The sequence below is a fragment of the Staurois parvus genome, unplaced genomic scaffold (assembly GCF_062004578.1).
Source record: "Staurois parvus isolate SC_StPar_1 unplaced genomic scaffold, SC_StPar_1.0 ptg000609l, whole genome shotgun sequence".
Lineage (NCBI taxonomy): Eukaryota > Metazoa > Chordata > Amphibia > Anura > Ranidae > Staurois > Staurois parvus.
Genome location: NW_028318405.1, coordinates 815,325 through 832,934, shown reverse-complemented (window position 1 = coordinate 832,934; position 17,610 = coordinate 815,325). Strand labels below are relative to the sequence as shown.

Sequence of the window (17,610 nt, the reverse complement as noted above, 5' to 3'; positions counted from 1 at the left end):
AACTGTTCATTTGAGCATGGAGAGTGGAGAAAATGCTTGTGTGTCTGGCTGTGTGTGTAATTAGGGGGAAAGAAAACAGGTTCATCACCAGCTCTTTCAGGGGTGCGCTACATGTAAAGAAAACACCAGCTCTTAAGAACCCATACAAGTGGATGACCTCTATGCTCGGAGAGATAGTTTAGTTGTTTAACAAATTCACTTGACCCATGATTCATAGATGTGAGCTTTGACTTTTTATGGTTTCTACATTTTTATTGTAGAGAACAACATCAAAGATCATATGATCGCCATGAACAAGACTCAACTGACCATGTTTGAATTGGCTGGACTAACTAATGACAAGAACCTCATTCCGTTCCTTTTTCTATTCTTTTTGGCTGTATATGTGGTCACCATAATGGGTAATGTTGGGATGATGGCTATTATCCAAGTGTTTTCTAGTCTTCATACTCCAATGTACTATTTCCTGAATTACCTCTCTTTGGTGGACCTCTTGTACTCCTCTACCATAACTCCTAAAATTTTGGTTGACCTCATTTCATCAAAGAAGTCAATTTCATTCATTGGTTGTGCCTTTCAAGTATACTTCTATGCTGCTTTGGCAGGTGTTGAAGTTGTACTTCTGTCAAGCATGGCGTATGACCGATATGCAGCTATCTGCCACCCTCTCCGCTATGCTTTAATAATGACCAAACCTAAATGCACTGGACTGGTCCTCCTGTCTTTCGCTGTTGGCTTTTTCCAGTCAGCAGCACAAACCAGCTGTTTATTTAGTCTCGAGTATTGTGGGTCTAACTTCATAGAGCATTTCTACTGTGAGATACCTCCAGTACTTAAGTTGTCCTGCTCCGGTACACATCGGTGTGACATTGTTACATTTTTCTTTGTAAGCACTTTAGGCATATGTTCTTGTGTAGCAATGCTGGTCTCATACACGCTCATAATTTTGTCCATTCTACAGATGAAGTCCGTGCAGGTCAGACTGAAAGCCTTTAACACATGTTCCTCACATCTCATATGTTCTTCTATCTATTTCTTGACTATTTTCTTTATATATCTACGTTCTGACACTCGAGTCCTCAGTAAGCAGGATAAGGTGGCTTCTATTTTTTATTCAGTAGTAACACCAATGCTGAACCCTATCATCTACAGCCTGAGGAACCAAGAGGTAAAAAGGCTCATTTTAAAAGCGGTAAAAAAGTGTTGCTGATGTATATAAAACATTGTAGACATTCCATTAGACATGCTCAATGCTAGTCTCATACAGGGGCAGACTGACCATTTGGAAACTCGGGCACTGCCTGGAGGGCCTGTGGTCAGTAGGGGGCCCCATGAGATGCCCTTGGTACCTTTTTCATAGGCTTTTTTGAGTTTGGGCAAGGACACAGGGGCCCCATGATCCCCTATTGCCCAGGGGGCCCCATGAGTTGTCAGTCTGCCCCTGGTCTCATATATTACAGAGCAGCATTGCCCCTTTACAAACGAAACGTTGAGGGTAGAGCCTGATGCTGGGAAGAGCTTTGGATCTGTGTCTCTTAAGCAGCGGAAGGGTTGTGAGAAGTCTGAGGATTTGAGGGGCTGGCTGGTGGATCACAACATCCTGCTGCTGAGTACATTCTCCACTGGAAATCTTGTTTGACGTGCCCGTTTACTTGCAGTCTATGAACCTGTGAAGGGAGAGCTGAGGAAATGGTGGACAATAGTCTTAGCACCTGCCATGGGCCTTGTCTGCCTAATCTGTTCCTAGATAGGCATATGGATCTGGTAAGTGCAACCCTTGATTGTGGACGAGGGAGCACTTTTTGGTGTAACAACTCAAGCACTTGAGAAAAAACACTTGGTGCAGTGGTGTAGCTAGAACCTTCGTGGCCCTGCAGAAACAAACCATGATGGGCCCCCCTGACCCCAGGTTGGGGCCCTTCCTTCTGAGCTCAAGGCCCTTCCCACTGATTCCGGGGACCTTTACTCCTATCTCAGGGTCCTTTATTACAGTCTGGCAATGGGACCCTTTCACATGTTTTGCAGTGAGTCCCCTTCCTGCTTTCTTAGGCCCCCCCATGGTGGCAGAACGCTAGGGCCTGGACGCAAATGCGACCATTGCGATCCTGCCGCTAGTGTCCGTAGAACTGTGAATGGTGTCAGTCAGTAGAGCAGTGGACAGTGTCAGTATGGCAGTGGACTTTGCCAGAAATGCAGTGGATGTGGTCAGTAGGGCAGTGGATGAGGTCAGTAGTTTTCTTTAACTTAGTTATTTCATTTTTTAATTATTTTTTTTTACCATTTTATTCTATTTGTATAATGTTATTATTTTTTTTCTTCCAATTTTTTAGGAGCCCTGTTGGGGTGCTTTTGTGAAATATAGAGGGTCTAAACAGACCTCTGATGTTTCACCTTTGAGACAGAGAAAGGAGATTAAAGACACAGCCCTCAATCTCCATCTCTCCATTTCAGCACTGTATTTTGTGTGTTTGATATTCACTTTGAGCGTTATTTATAGACATACAGTAGCTGTGTCATATTCACATTAAATAAAGTGTTTTTTTCTATTTAGACCAGTGTTGTCTATTTGTTTTAAGTAGTTATAGTGTTCATAAAATTCTACAATGTGTTTAATTTCAAAGGACACTAAAATGATGTTTCTTTTCGAAACATGGTAAAATTAGTTGCAAATGAAAAAAAAAAAAAAAAAGAAAAAAGCTATGTAGAGGCTGTTATGGGTTAACTGAGGGTAATAAGAGATTATTTAGAAATACATTTTTTAAATAAAGTTATATGCTTTCCTTAACTGATGTCATATTCTGATCAAAGGTCACAGGTTTGATTTATATACACTGCTCAAAAAAATGAAAGGAACACTTTGAAAACCCATCAGATCTCAATGGGGGAAAATCTCCTGCTGGATCTCTATAGTGACATGGACGGGGTGATGTGTTAGAAATGTAAGGATGCCCCATTGTTTGGTGGAAATGAAAATGATCGACCTACAGAGGACTGAATTCAAAGACACCCCGAAAATCAAAGGGAAAAAATTATGCAGCAGGTGAGTCCATTTTGATGAAATTTCATTGCAGCAACTCAGAATGGTCCTCAGTAGTTTGTATGGCCCCCACGTGCTTGTATGCATGCCTGACAACATCCGGGCATGCTCCTAATGAGACCACGGATGGTGTCCTGGTGGATTTCATCCCAGATCTGGACCAGGGCATCACTGAGCTCCTGGACAGTCTGAGGTGCAACCTGACCCTATAATACATCCTCCATGTCTTTGCTGGGGATGAGGACAGTGTCCTAGACACATGGAGGAGTCTTTTTTTTTTTTTTGTAAACTTGTTGCTTACCTTACACTGGGGTCATCCCTGCCAGAGCCCTATGAACTAGAAGAAACCCTCACTGCATCCACTTATAATGGAAACCCTCACATTTCTCTGGGCCATTGCATGTACACAGCTCAAAAAAAATGAAAGGAACACTTTGAAAACTCATCAGATCTCAATGGGGAACAATCTCCTTCTGGATGTCTATACTGACATGGATGGGGTAATGTGTTAGGAATGTAAGGATGTCCCATCGTTTGATGGAAATGAAAATTATCGACCTACAGCGGACTGAATTCAGAGACACCCCGAAAATCAAAGTGAGAAAATGATGCAGCAGGTGAGTCCATTTTGCTGAAATTTCATTACAGCAACTCAGAATGGTCCTCAGTAGTTTGTATGGCCCCACGTGCTTGTATGCATGCCTGACAACTTCCGGGCATGCTCCTAATGAGACCACGGATGGTGTCCTGGGGGATTTCCTCCCAGATCTGGACCAGGGCATCACTGAGCTCCTGGACAGTCTGAGGTGCAACCTGGCGGTGTCGGATGGACTGAAACATGACATCCCAGAGGTGTTCTACTGGATTTAGGTCAGGCGAGCGTGGGGGCCATTCAGTGGTATCAATTCCTTCATCCTCCAGGAGCTGCCTGCATACTCTTGCCACATGAGGCTGGGCATTGTTATGCACCAGGAGGAACCCAGGACTCACTGCACCAGCGTAGGGTCTGACAATGGGTCCAAGGATTTCATCCAGATACCTAATGGCAGTCAGGGTGCCATTGTCTAGCCTGTAGAGGTCTGTGTGTCCCTCCATGGATAGGCCTCCCCAGACCATCACTGACCCACCACCAAAACGGTCATGCTGAACAATGTTACAGGCAGCAGAACGTTCTCCACGGCTTCTCCAGATTCTTTCACATCTGTCACATGTGCTCAGGGTGAACCTGCTCTCATCTGTGAAAAGCACAGGGTGCCAGTGGTGGACCTGCCAAATCTGGTGTTCAATTGCAAACGTCAATCGAGCTCTAAGGTGCCGGGCAGTGAGCACAGGGCCCACTAGAGGACATCGGGACCCTCAGGCCACCATCATGAAGTCTGTTCCTAATTGTTTGGTCAGAGACATTCACACCACTGGGTTGCTGGAGGTCATTTTGTAAGGCTCTGGCAGTGCTCATCCTGTTCCTCCTTGCACAAAGGAGCAGATACCAGTCCTGCTGATGGGTTAAGGACCTTCTATGGCCTTGTCCATCTCTCCTAGAGTAACTGCAAATCTTATGGCAATGGTACATATTGATGTGCCATCCTGGAGGAGTTGGACTGCCTGTGCAACCTCTGTAGGGTCCAGTTATCACCTCATGCTACCAGTAGTGACACTGACCCTACCCAAATGCAAAACTAGTGAAAAACAGTCAGAAAAGATGAGTAGGGAAAAAATATCAGTGGTGTCCACCTGTAAAACCATTCCTGTTTTGGGGGTCGTCTTATTGTTGCCCATCTAATGCATCTGTTGTTAATTTCATTAACACCAAAGCAGCTGAAACTGATTAACAACCCCCTCTGCTAACTGACCCAGGAGTTTCATTTAATTGATGTTATACTCTGATTAAATAGTGTTCCTTTAATTTTTTTTGAGCAGTGTATGAAAAATAGAGAATATAATGAAACATAAAACATATAAAAAGTAGCCAATATAATATAAGCTGCAAACTTCACAAGTCTTAAATGTCCATAAAGCCCATAGTGAGAGAACCATTGATTCCTGCAGCTCCTAGTATAGATCAGTGGTGATCCAGCTTATGGAGAAAGATACAAGCAAAGATGGAATGTGTTAAAAACAAGTATTTTTAATGAGAAAAATACAATATCACACTTACACCTAGGTGTAAGTACTGCATACACCATCCTTATAGTAGATTTAGCAACTGAGTGCCAGATTTCCATCTGACAGTCCTGATGGTGATTGCTAAATACTGAGGATTCACTGTCACTCAAACCTTATTTGCCCCCTTGTGATAGAAATTTTTTTAATTCAAGTTAATTTAAGTTAATAAAAAAAAAATTAAAAAGTGTTCCCCCCCCACCCATATACACACACACACACACACACACACACACACACACACACACATTGGCCCGACACACATAAGTACAGTAAGTGATTTTTCCACACATGTTCAGTATCTCTGAACATTGGAGTGAAACAATAATTGCATAATTCATGATTAACACCAAACTGACTACTTGTTAAGGTCTTGAAAGCATCACCTTTGGAACTTCTAGGTACCATAGTTTGTCACCATTTTGCAGGTGTTTTATAATCTTGACATGTTTGGTATCTATTTACTCGATGCAACATCATTACTTATATTCTAAAAAAAAAATGAGTATTACATTGGTGTCTGTGTGCATTAAAATTCATTTACATTTATTTTGTCCTGAAAATTGGCTTTGCATATATTACTTGATATGAAAAATTGCAACTACCCTCATTTTATTATTTAGGGCCTCTGCTGTCAGAAAATATATAATGTTTGGGGGTTCCAAGTAATTATCTAGTAAGAAAATGCTGATTTTAATATGTATGTGAAAAATCTCATAATTGCCCCGGACTGCAAGACATTAAATAGCTGGCAAATGACATTTCCTTTCTGGACTCTTTGTTTTTTTTGAAGCACACTGACCCCTCCAAGGGTCTTCTATGTATTTTGCAGCACACTGACCCCTCCAAGGGTCTTCTATGTATTTTGCAGCACACTGACCCCTCCAAGGGTCTGCTATGTATTTTGCAGCACCAGGGGCAGACTCACCATTTGGAAACTCAGGCACTGCCCGAGGGCACGGGGTCAGTAGGGGGCCCCATGAGATGCCCCTGGTACCTTTGTCATAGGCCTTTTTCATTTTGGGCAAGGACACAGGGGCCCCACGATCCCCTATTGCCTCGGGGGCCCCATGAGTTGTCAGTCCACCCCTGTGCAGCACACTGACTTTATGGTAACAATTAGAGATGAGCGAATCGAACCAGGCGAAGTGGAATTCGTTTCGAATTTCAGGAAAAATTCGAATCGCGGCGATTCCGAATATTAGCATACTTCGGGTGCGCGAATCGGATTTTTCCCGATCAGCCGGCAAAAGTGTCCCTGCAGAGAGCTCCGCTATTTCTGACAGTTCTCTGACAGTTCCTTCACATTTACAGCGGTTGAAACATTGTATCTATTTGTTTCCATTTAGGATACAGATGTTTTTATTCGGAAATAAATAGATACAATGTTTCAACCGCTGTAAATGTGAAGGAACTGTCAGAGAACTGTCAGAAATAGCGGAGCTCTCTGCAGATACACTTTTTGCTGTACTGGAATACTTCTTCTTTTCATTCTTCTTTTCATTCTTCTCATTCTTCTTTTCTTCTTCATGAAAAGAAGAATGAGAAGAATGAAAAGAAGAAGAAGAATGAAAAGAAGAATGAGAAGAATGAAAAGAAGAATGAGAAGAAGAATGAGAAGAATGAAAAGAAGAATGAGAAGAATGAAAAGAAGAATGAAAAGAAGAATGAAAAGAAGAAGAAGAAGAAGAATGAAAAGAAGAAGAAGAAGAAGAATGAAAAGAAGAATGAAAAGAAGAAGAACAATGAAAAGAAGAATGAGAAGAAGAATGAAAAGAAGAATGAAAAGAAGAATGAGAAGAATGAAAAGAAGAAGAAGAATGAAAAGAAGAATGAGAAGAAGAATGAAAAGAAGAATGAGAAGAAGAATGAGAAGAATGAAAAGAAGAATGAGAAGAATGAAAAGAAGAATGAAAAGAAGAAGAATGAAAAGAAGAAGAAGAATGAAAAGAAGAAGAAGAAGAATCTTTTCATTCTTCTCATTCTTCTTTTCATTCTTCTTTTCATTCTTCTTCTTCTTCTACTTTTCATTCTTCTTCTTCTTTTCATTCTTCTTTTCATTCTTCTCATTCTTCTTTTCTTCTTCATGAAAAGAAGAATGAGAAGAAGAATGAAAAGAAGAATGAAAAGAAGAATGAGAAGAATGAAAAGAAGAAGAAGAATGAAAAGAAGAATGAGAAGAATGAAAAGAAGAATGAGAAGAAGAATGAGAAGAATGAAAAGAAGAATGAGAAGAATGAAAAGAAGAATGAAAAGAAGAAGAAGAAGAAGAATGAAAAGAAGAAGAAGAAGAATGAAAAGAAGAATGAAAAGAAGAAGAAGAATGAAAAGAAGAATGAGAAGAAGAATGAAAAGAATGAAAAGAAGAATGAAAAGAAGAATGAGAAGAATGAAAAGAAGAATGAAAAGAAGAATGAGAAGAAGAATGAAAAGAAGAATGAGAAGAAGAATGAGAAGAATGAAAAGAAGAATGAGAAGAATGAAAAGAAGAATGAAAAGAAGAAGAATGAAAAGAAGAAGAAGAATGAAAAGAAGAATAAAAAGAAGAAGAAGAATCTTTTCATTCTTCTCATTCTTCTTTTCATTCTTCTTTTCATTCTTCTTCTTCTTCTTCTTTTCATTCTTCTTCTTCTTTTCATTCTTCTTCTTCTTCTTTTCATTCTTCTTCTTCTTTTCATTCTTCTTTTCATTCTTCTCATTCTTCTTTTCTTCTTCATGAAAAGAAGAATGAGAAGAAGAATGAAAAGAAGAATGAAAAGAAGAATGAGAAGAATGAAAAGAAGAAGAAGAATGAAAAGAAGAATGAGAAGAATGAAAAGAAGAATGAGAAGAAGAATGAGAAGAATGAAAAGAAGAATGAGAAGAATGAAAAGAAGAATGAAAAGAAGAAGAAGAAGAAGAATGAAAAGAAGAAGAAGAAGAATGAAAAGAAGAATGAAAAGAAGAAGAAGAATGAAAAGAAGAATGAGAAGAAGAATGAAAAGAAGAATGAAAAGAAGAATGAAAAGAAGAATGAGAAGAATGAAAAGAAGAATGAAAAGAATGAGAAGAATGAAAAGAAGAATGAGAAGAAGAATGAAAAGAAGAATGAGAAGAAGAATGAGAAGAATGAAAAGAAGAATGAGAAGAATGAAAAGAAGAATGAAAAGAAGAAGAATGAAAAGAAGAAGAAGAATGAAAAGAAGAATAAAAAGAAGAAGAAGAAGAAGAATCTTTTCATTCTTCTCATTCTTCTTTTCATTCTTCTTTTCATTCTTCTTCTTCTTCTTCTTTTCATTCTTCTTCTTCTTTTCATTCTTCTTCTTTTCATTCTTCTTCTTCTTTTCATTCTTCTTTTCATTCTTCTTCTTCTTCTTTTCATTCTTCTTTTCATTCTTCTCATTCTTCTTTTCATTCTTCTTCTTCTTCTTTTCATTCTTCTTCTTTTCATTCTTTTTCTTCTTCTTTTCATTCTTCTTCTTCTCCTTTTCATTCTTCTTCTTTTCATTCTTCTTTTCATTCTTCTTCTTCTTTTCATTCTTCTTCGTTTCATTCTTCTTCTTCTTTTCATTCTTCTTCTTCTTCTTTTCATTCTTCTCATTCTTCTTTTCATTCTTCTCATTCTTCTTTTCATTCTTCTTTTCATTCTTCTTCTCATTCTTCTTTTCATTCTTCTTCTTTTCATTCTTTTCATTCTTCTCATTCTTCTTTTCTTCTTCATGAAAAGAAGAATGAGAAGAAGAATGAAAAGAAGAATGAAAAGAAGAAGAAGAATGAAAAGAAGAATGAGAAGAAGAATGAAAAGAAGAATGAAAAGAAGAATGAGAAGAATGAAAAGAAGAATGAAAAGAAGAAGAAGAATGAAAAGAAGAATGAGAAGAAGAATGAAAAGAAGAATGAGAAGAAGAATGAGAAGAATGAAAAGAAGAATGAGAAGAATGAAAAGAAGAATGAAAAGAAGAAGAAGAAGAATGAAAAGAAGAAGAATGAAAAGAAGAATGAGAAGAAGAATGAAAAGAAGAATGAGAAGAAGAATGAGAAGAATGAAAAGAAGAATGAAAAGAAGAAGAAGAAGAATGAAAAGAAGAATAAGAATGAAAAGAAGAATGAAAAGAAGAAGAAAAAGAATCTTTTCATTCTTCTCATTCTTCTTTTCATTCTTCTTTTCATTCTTCTTCTTTTCATTCTTCTTTTCATTCTTCTTCTTCTTTTCATTCTTCTTTTCATTCTTCTTCTTCTTCTTTTCATTCTTCTCATTCTTCTTTTCATTCTTCTTCTTCTTTTCATTCTTCTTCTTCTTCTTTTCATTCTTCTTCTTTTCATTCTTCTTTTCATTCTTCTTCTTTTTCTTTTCATTCTTCTTCTTCTTCTTTTCATTCTTCTTCTTCTTTTCATTCTTCTTTTCATTCTTCTTCTTCTTCTTTTCATTCTTCTTCTTTTCATTCTTCTTTTCATTCTTCTTCTTCTTTTCTTTCATCTTCTTTTCATTCTTCTTTTCCTTCTTTTCATTCTTCTCATTCTTCTTTTCATTCTTCTTTTCATTCTTCTTCTCATTCTTCTTCTCATTCTTCTTCTCATTCTTCTTCTTCTTCTTCTTCTTCTTCTTTTCATTCTTCTCATTCTTCTTTTCTTCTTCATGAAAAGAAGAATGAGAAGAAGAATGAAAAGAAGAATGAAAAGAAGAATGAGAAGAATGAAAAGAAGAATGAAAAGAAGAAGAAGAATGAAAAGAAGAATGAGAAGAAGAATGAAAAGAAGAATGAGAAGAATGAAAAGAAGAATGAAAAGAAGAATGAAAAGAAGAAGAAGAAGAATGAAAAGAAGAAGAAGAATGAAAAGAAGAATGAAAAGAAGAAGAAGAAGAATCTTTTCATTCTTCTCATTCTTCTTTTCATTCTTCTTCTTCTTCTTTTCATTCTTCTTCTTCTTTTCATTCTTCTTTTCATTCTACTTCTTCTTCTTTTCATTCTTCTTCTTCTTCTGAGGATGAGGATGAAGAAGAAGAAGAAGAAGTAGGATGAAAATAAGAAGAATTCCAAGCCGGCAAAAAGTGTATCTGCAGAGCTCCTCTATTTCTGACAGTTCTCTGACATTCACATTTACAGCGGTTGAAACATTGTTTCTATTTGTTTCCATAAATGGAAACAAATAGATACAATGTTTCAACCGCTGTATGGAGTGAATGTCAGAGAACTGTCAGAAATAGCGGAGCTCTGCAGATACACTTAGCGGAGCTCTGCAGATACACTTTTTGCCGGCTTGGAATTCTTCTTATTTTCATCCTACTTCTTCTTCTTCATCCTCATCCTCATCCTCAGAAGAAGAAGAAGAGGATGAGGATGAAGAAGAAGAAGAAGAAGAAGTAGGATGAAAATAAGAAGAATTCCAAGCCGGCAAAAAGTGTATCTGCAGAGCTCCGCTAAGTGTATCTGCAGAGCTCCGCTATTTCTGACAGTTCTCTGACATTCACTCCATACAGCGGTTGAAACATTGTATCTATTTGTTTCTTCTGAGGATGAGGATGAGGATGAAGAAGAAGAAGTAGGATGAAAATAAGAAGAATTCCAAGCCGGCAAAAAGTGTATCTGCAGAGCTCCGCTAAGTGTATCTGCAGAGCTCCGCTATTTCTGACAGTTCTCTGACATTCACTCCATACAGCGGTTGAAACATTGTATCTATTTGTTTCCATTTATGGAAACAAATAGATACAATGTTTCAACCGCTGTATGGAGTGAATGTCAGAGAACTGTCAGAAATAGCCTATTTCTGACAGTTCTCTGACATTCACTCCATACAGCGGTTGAAACATTGTATCTATTTGTTTCCATTTATGGAAACAAATAGATACAATGTTTCAACCGCTGTATGGAGTGAATGTCAGAGAACTGTCAGAAATAGCGGAGCTCTGCAGATACACTTAGCGGAGCTCTGCAGATACACTTTTTGCCGGCTTGGAATTCTTCTTATTTTCATCCTACTTCTTCTTCTTCTTCTTCTTCTTCTTCATCCTCATCCTCATCCTCTTCTTCTTCTTCTGAGGATGAGGATGAGGATGAAGAAGAAGAAGAAGTAGGATGAAAATAAGAAGAATTCCAAGCCGGCAAAAAGTGTATCTGCAGAGCTCCGCTAAGTGTATCTGCAGAGCTCCGCTAAGAAATAGCGGAGCTCTGCAGATACACTTTTTACCGGCTTGGAATTCTCCTTTTTCTCATCCTTCTTCTTCTTCTCATCCTTCTTCTTCTTCTCATCCTTCTCCTTCTTCTCATCCTTCTTCTTCTTCTCATCCTTCTTCTTCTTCTTCTCATCCTTCTTCTTCTTCTCATCCTTCTCCTTCTTCTCATCCTTCTTCTTCTTCTCATCCTTCTCCTTCTTCTCATCCTTCTCCTTCTTCTCATCCTTCTCCTTCTTCTCATCCTTCTCCTTCTTCTCATCCTTCTCCTTCTTCTCATCCTTCTCCTTCTTCTCATCCTTCTCCTTCTTCTCATCCTTCTCCTTCTTCTCATCCTTCTCCTTCTTCTCATCCTTCTCCTTCTTCTCATCCTTCTTCTTCTTCTCATCCTTCTTCTTCTTCTCATCCTTCTCCTTCTTCTCATCCTTCTTCTTCTTCTCATCCTTCTTCTTCTTCTCATCCTTCTTCTTCTTCTCATCCTTCTTCTTCTTCTCATCCTTCTCCTTCTTCTCATCCTTCTCCTTCTCATCCTTCTTCTCATCCTTCTCCTTCTTCTCATCCTTCTTCTCATCCTTCTCCTTCTTCTCATCCTTCTCCTTCTTCTCATCCTTCTCCTTCTCCTTCTTCTCATCCTTCTCCTTTTTCTCATCCTTCTCCTTCTCCTTCTTCTCATCCTTCTCCTTCTCCTTCTTCTCATCCTTCTCCTTCTTCTCATCCTTCTCCTTCTCCTTCTTCTCCTCATCCTTCTCCTTCTTCTCATCCTTCTCCTTCTTCTCATCCTTCTCCTTCTTCTCATCCTTCTCCTTCTTCTCATCCTTCTCCTTCTCCTTCTTCTCATCCTTCTCCTTCTCCTTCTTCTCATCCTTCTCCTTCTCCTTCTTCTCATCCTTCTCCTTCTTCTTCTTCTCATCCTTCTTCTTCTTCTCATCCTTCTCCTTCTTCTCATCCTTCTTCTTCTTCTCATCCTTCTTCTTCTTCTCATCCTTCTCCTTCTCATCCTTCTTCTCATCCTTCTTCTCATCCTTCTCCTTCTTCTCATCCTTCTCCTTCTCCTTCTTCTCATCCTTCTCCTTCTTCTCATCCTTCTCCTTCTCCTTCTTCTCATCCTTCTTCTTCTTCTCATCCTTCTCCTTCTTCTCATCCTTCTCCTTCTCCTTCTTCTCATCCTTCTCCTTCTTCTCATCCTTCTCCTTCTTCTCATCCTTCTCCTTCTTCTCATCCTTCTCCTTCTCCTTCTTCTCATCCTTCTCCTTCTCCTTCTTCTCATCCTTCTCCTTCTTCTCATCCTTCTCCTTCTCCTTCTCCTTCTCCTTCTTCTTCTTCTCATCCTTCTCCTTCTTCTCATCCTTCTTCTTCTTCTCATCCTTCTTCTTCTCATCCTTCTCCTTCTTCTCATCCTTCTTCTCATCCTTCTCCTTCTTCTCATCCTTCTTCTCATCCTTCTCCTTCTTCTCATCCTTCTCCTTCTCCTTCTTCTCATCCTTCTCCTTCTTCTCATCCTTCTTCTTCTTCTCATCCTTCTCCTTCTTCTCATCCTTCTCCTTCTCCTTCTTCTCATCCTTCTCCTTCTTCTCATCCTTCTCCTTCTTCTCATCCTTCTCCTTCTTCTCATCCTTCTCCTTCTCCTTCTCCTTCCTCATCTCCAAGGGCATTTAAATTAAAGGTACAGTGTTCTGCACTAATATAAAGGCTCTCTGAAGCCTAGAAAGCCTTTTTATAAGTTGAATTCGTAGCGAATAAATTCGCATCGAATCGAATTTCTTCCTCAAATTCGGCGAATCAGCCGAATCGAATTTTTGAATAATTCGCTCATCTCTAGTAACAATACTAGTGGAGTGCACCTGCGGGTCTAGTGCTGTCTTTCCACCATCCTCAACGTGATCGGAAAGGTGCTGGTGAGGCGCCAGTAAATATGTCGGGATTGTGTAGGGCATGCACTCTCAGCATATATTTTTTTTACTTTTGGTATGCAAATATGTGGCTGCTCGATGTCAAGACCCAGCTGCTGATAGGCTGCATATCTGCATACCGTTGGCACCAAAAAGGAATTAGGCATTTTTAATGTTTCACTTTAGACATCTAAAAAAATCACTGCTCCTAGTCAAATGGATCATTTTTATATTAAAAAAAATGTTTGCATCGGTACATACAATATTCCTCAGGGAAGTTCCCACCCCCATGCTGTTTTTTACATGTTCTTGTCTATTAGCCCAGAAAATGGGTGTTTTTATGTGATAAATTTGGCTCACAATGATTTCATTGGGTTCGGAATCTGGATATCTTCGATGTTTTCCAAATCCTGCTTGAACTGAACTCGGGTCAGTAAGAACTCATCCTTACTAAGGAGCTAGCTGCTAACTTCAGGAATAAAGACAATAAGTTACACATTCCTCTATTTATCAATGGAACGGAGGTGGAACTGGTAAGCAACTTCAGATTTTTGGGAAGAAGTATTACATAAGACCATTCATGGACAGCTCATAATTCTGCCTTGGGTGGGAAAGCTCCTCAACTGTTGTTCTTCTTAGGAAAACTTAAGAAGGCCAAACTTCTACAACAGGTCCTTTTTGGCTTCTAAAGAGGGTCAGTAGAGAGTATTGTGACATGTGGCGTGGAATGTGCACAGGTATGGACCGTAAAGTTCTTCAGTGGGTAATAACTACACAGAACATTACTGGCACCCAGTTACCCAGCATCAAGGAAATTGAAAAGATGAGGTGACTGGACAGAGCCCACAGAATTCTAATAGACAGAACTCCCCCGAGGCAAGCCTATTTATCTTGCTCCCATCAGCCAGGTAAGGCAAATGATACAGCTGCCGTACCTCCTGACTGCGGAGTAGCTTTTTCCATAGACTGTTAGACTTCTCATGTCTATTAAATCTGTCTCACAATATCATAAGTGAAGGAGGGATTGATTCGAATTTGATATGTACTACATTAAGGGGTCTATTTATAAAGAAATTCGCTCAGATGTCGGGAATAATCACTATAATGTGTTTAATATGTTTATTTCTTAGGATCATCAGCTCCATTTGTGGTCATAGTGCAGTATTTTCTTGTTTGAGGTTTTTCAGGAAAATACTGCATTATGGCCACTAGACAGAGCTGTCAATCATAGGTGTCATTTACCTGGTTGGAGACAGACTTGACGAGGGGGCTTCTCTTTCAGCTGAGCACCCCTGTAGGTGAGAACAGGGAGTGCAAGGCTCAAAGACGTATGGGTGCCATTTAGGTAGATCTGCTGGAGTCCACTGGATAGCCATCAGCTGGTCTGTCAAGATCTCTATTGCTCTTGGAGATGTAGCAGAACCAAGGCAGCCATCACAAGAAAGATGGCACCTGAGGCAGAAGAGGGGTCAGATGAGTTGCCAAGATTAGCGGAAGAAAAATTAGTGGCCCTTGAGAGAACTATCACTCTGGAGGTAATTAACTTAGCCCTAAAGAACACGGTTGGAGATAAAAGCCCAGGCCTGGACGGATACACAGTGGGATACTTTAAAAAATTTAGAGATCTTCTTGTTCCAAAAATGTGCAGCTATATGAAGGCACTTGGCGAGGGTTTGGAAATGAGGGAGGAGTCTTTGCAAGCTCATATAGCGATTATCCTTAAAGAAGGGAATGATAGCTCACAGTCTGCCAGCTACAGACCTATATCTTTATTAAATATAGACACACAACTATATTCTAAAGAACTGACAATGAGACTGAAGGATCTGATGCCGGAATGGGTACATCTTGTTCAGGTGGGCTTCATCCCTGGAAGAGAAGGTAGAGATAATGTTTTGAGATCCTTGATTCTTGTACAAAGAGCTAATAGAGAAAGTTCTGGCAATACTCCTATTGATTTATGCCGAAAAGGCTTTTGATAGGGTTAATTGGGGATTTATGTTTGATGCGCTAGAGGCACTAGGAATAGGGTCTAAAATGGTAAAATGGATAAAAGGGTTGTATAACACTCCATCAGCGGCTGTTAAGGTTAATGAATCCCTCTCTTAGTTTTTTAGAATGTACAATGGCAATAGGCAAGGATGCCCCCTTTCTCCCTTGATATTTTTCTGTCCTTGCAACCTGGAAATGTGTAGGTGTAGCAGGAATAAAGATATGTGAAGTAGAACATAAAGTAGCTGCATATACAGATATGTTGTTTTATATGGTTAATCCTAGAATAACATTGCCTAATCTAATGAGAGTATTAAAACAGTACAGTGAGCTATCAAATTGGAAAATAAATTTGGTAAAGTCAGAAATTTTAACTATCAATCTTTCAATGTCAGAGAAGTTGAGCTTACAAAAAGAGTTCCCATTTATCTGGAGGGAAAAGGAAATATCTATTTGGGAGTAAAATGAACCCCCTCAATAAAAGGTCTATATCAGGCAAACTATGTCCCCTTAATAAATGAAATTAGGGAGGAGATGAGGAGACTTTCAAAAGGAGGAGCCTCTTGGATAGGGCGTATAAATCTGATAAAGATGGTGATTGTGCCAAAAATTCTGTATAAGTTCCACATGCATCCGGTTCACCTTCTAGGGTATTTTTTTGGGATACTAAAGAAGATGATATACAGGTTCATATGGGCGAATAAGAAGCCGAGAATCAGTTATGAGGTCCTGAGTAGACCAAAAGGGAATGCAGGTTTGGGATTGACTAATGTGAGGAACTATTACCTAGCAGTGATTTTATCAGGAATAGTAGACTGGACATTTAATTCACAAGCGAAGAGATGGGTAAATATGGAAGAAATTTTAAGTAAGACACAGTTAGAGAATATGGTTTGGATATCACATAAGTTTCGCACATTGGATGTAAACACTAGTTCACTGACAAGGAAAGTTTTGAGTATTTGGGATAGAATGTATAGGCAAAAAGGATGGGAATATAATTCAATATTGACTCCATTGGTGGGAACAGAGTATTTCCCCCCAGGAAAGGATAATATTTCTGGGAAATGGATAAAAGATAATAATGCATGTTTGAAGGATATATTGAATGAAGGGAAACTGCACAGTTAAAGAAGAAAAAAGATTAATTGTCAATTAAATCATTCTGTTTCAAGGCTTCCACAACCACTGAGGATGTCGGAGGACATGTATCCACTTGAAAATTTGTTAAATGAGAATATGGCCCCAAAACGAGCCACCTCTAGGATATATAAGATCCTCATGGTTATGGAAGGAACTGATCCTCCGGGGTTCTTGGAAAAATGGGAAAAGGAGCTTGAAACAGAATTGAATGCACAACAAACTATTACAATTTTTAAATTAACACACCACGAGGTGATAAATATGAGCACAGTGGGAATGAATTACAAATATCTGGCTAGATGGTATATTACACCAAGTGTAGCACACAAGCAACAAGTAAATACCTCACCTTTGTGCTGGAGGGGATGTGGAGAAAAGGGAACAATGGAACACTTATGCTGGGATTTCCCGAAAATACAGGAGTACTGGAAGGAAATAATTCAATACACTCAGGAAATATGTGGGATGACTGTACAGAGAGATCTGTGGAGGTGTCTATTATATATTTTTGAGCCCTCAGTGAAACTATATAAAAACAGGGTACTTTATCACCTAATCAGTGCAGCTAAGGGTTTAATCCACAAGTTTTGGCAGGTTCAGGAAGCACAAAAAATTAACGAATGGATAAATAGAGTAGAAAATATCTGTAGGATGGAAGCATTATATCACATAAAGGAGGAACAATTAGAAAAATGTAGGAAAAAGTGGTATAGTTGGTCAAAATTTAAAACCTCTAAAAGATACACTGAATTGGTTGGAGCTGAGGGAGAGGTAGAAGAGAGCTTTAATGGAGAATCTGAGAGTGAGTAGATTCAGATATAGACAGATAATTAGAAGAGAAGATATAGATTAGGAAGGAGGATATGGATGGGGTCATTGGGTTGAGGGGAGGGTGGGTAGGTGGGTGGGGGTGGGGCTAATGTTGAGGTAAAATGGATGTATATATGAAATATTTTTTTGTAATTAAAATGTTTTTTTTTACTGGACAATCAAATAAAAGGAAAGTTAATAAAAAAAAAATAGAAGAGGGGTCAGACTAGCAAGACCAGATTGAAGAAGCATAGTCGGGATGGAAGCCAAGGTCATACATGGAGAGGCAAGCCAGGGGGTAGATAGGAGCATGGTCAGGAACAAAGCCAAGGTCTCTGAGAGGATCCCAGACATGTAGCAGAATACATTTTGGTCTGAATTCATGAATTTTATTGGATATGTTTTATAACAGAAAGTAAAAGACATTGTTT

General features: G+C 38.9%; 1 protein-coding gene across 1 annotated transcript; it reads left to right on the top strand.

Moving 5' to 3' along the window:
• Positions 1-274: 274 nt before the first annotated feature.
• Positions 275-15,213, top strand: LOC149449639 (olfactory receptor 5AP2-like). Its single transcript, XM_089693004.1, has 3 exons — positions 275-1,192; positions 4,227-4,348; positions 14,646-15,213. Exons 1-3 carry the CDS (start codon positions 281-283, stop codon positions 15,211-15,213), a joined length of 1,602 nt encoding a protein of 533 aa, XP_089549130.1. The 5' UTR covers positions 275-280.
• Positions 15,214-17,610: the final 2,397 nt, after the last annotated feature.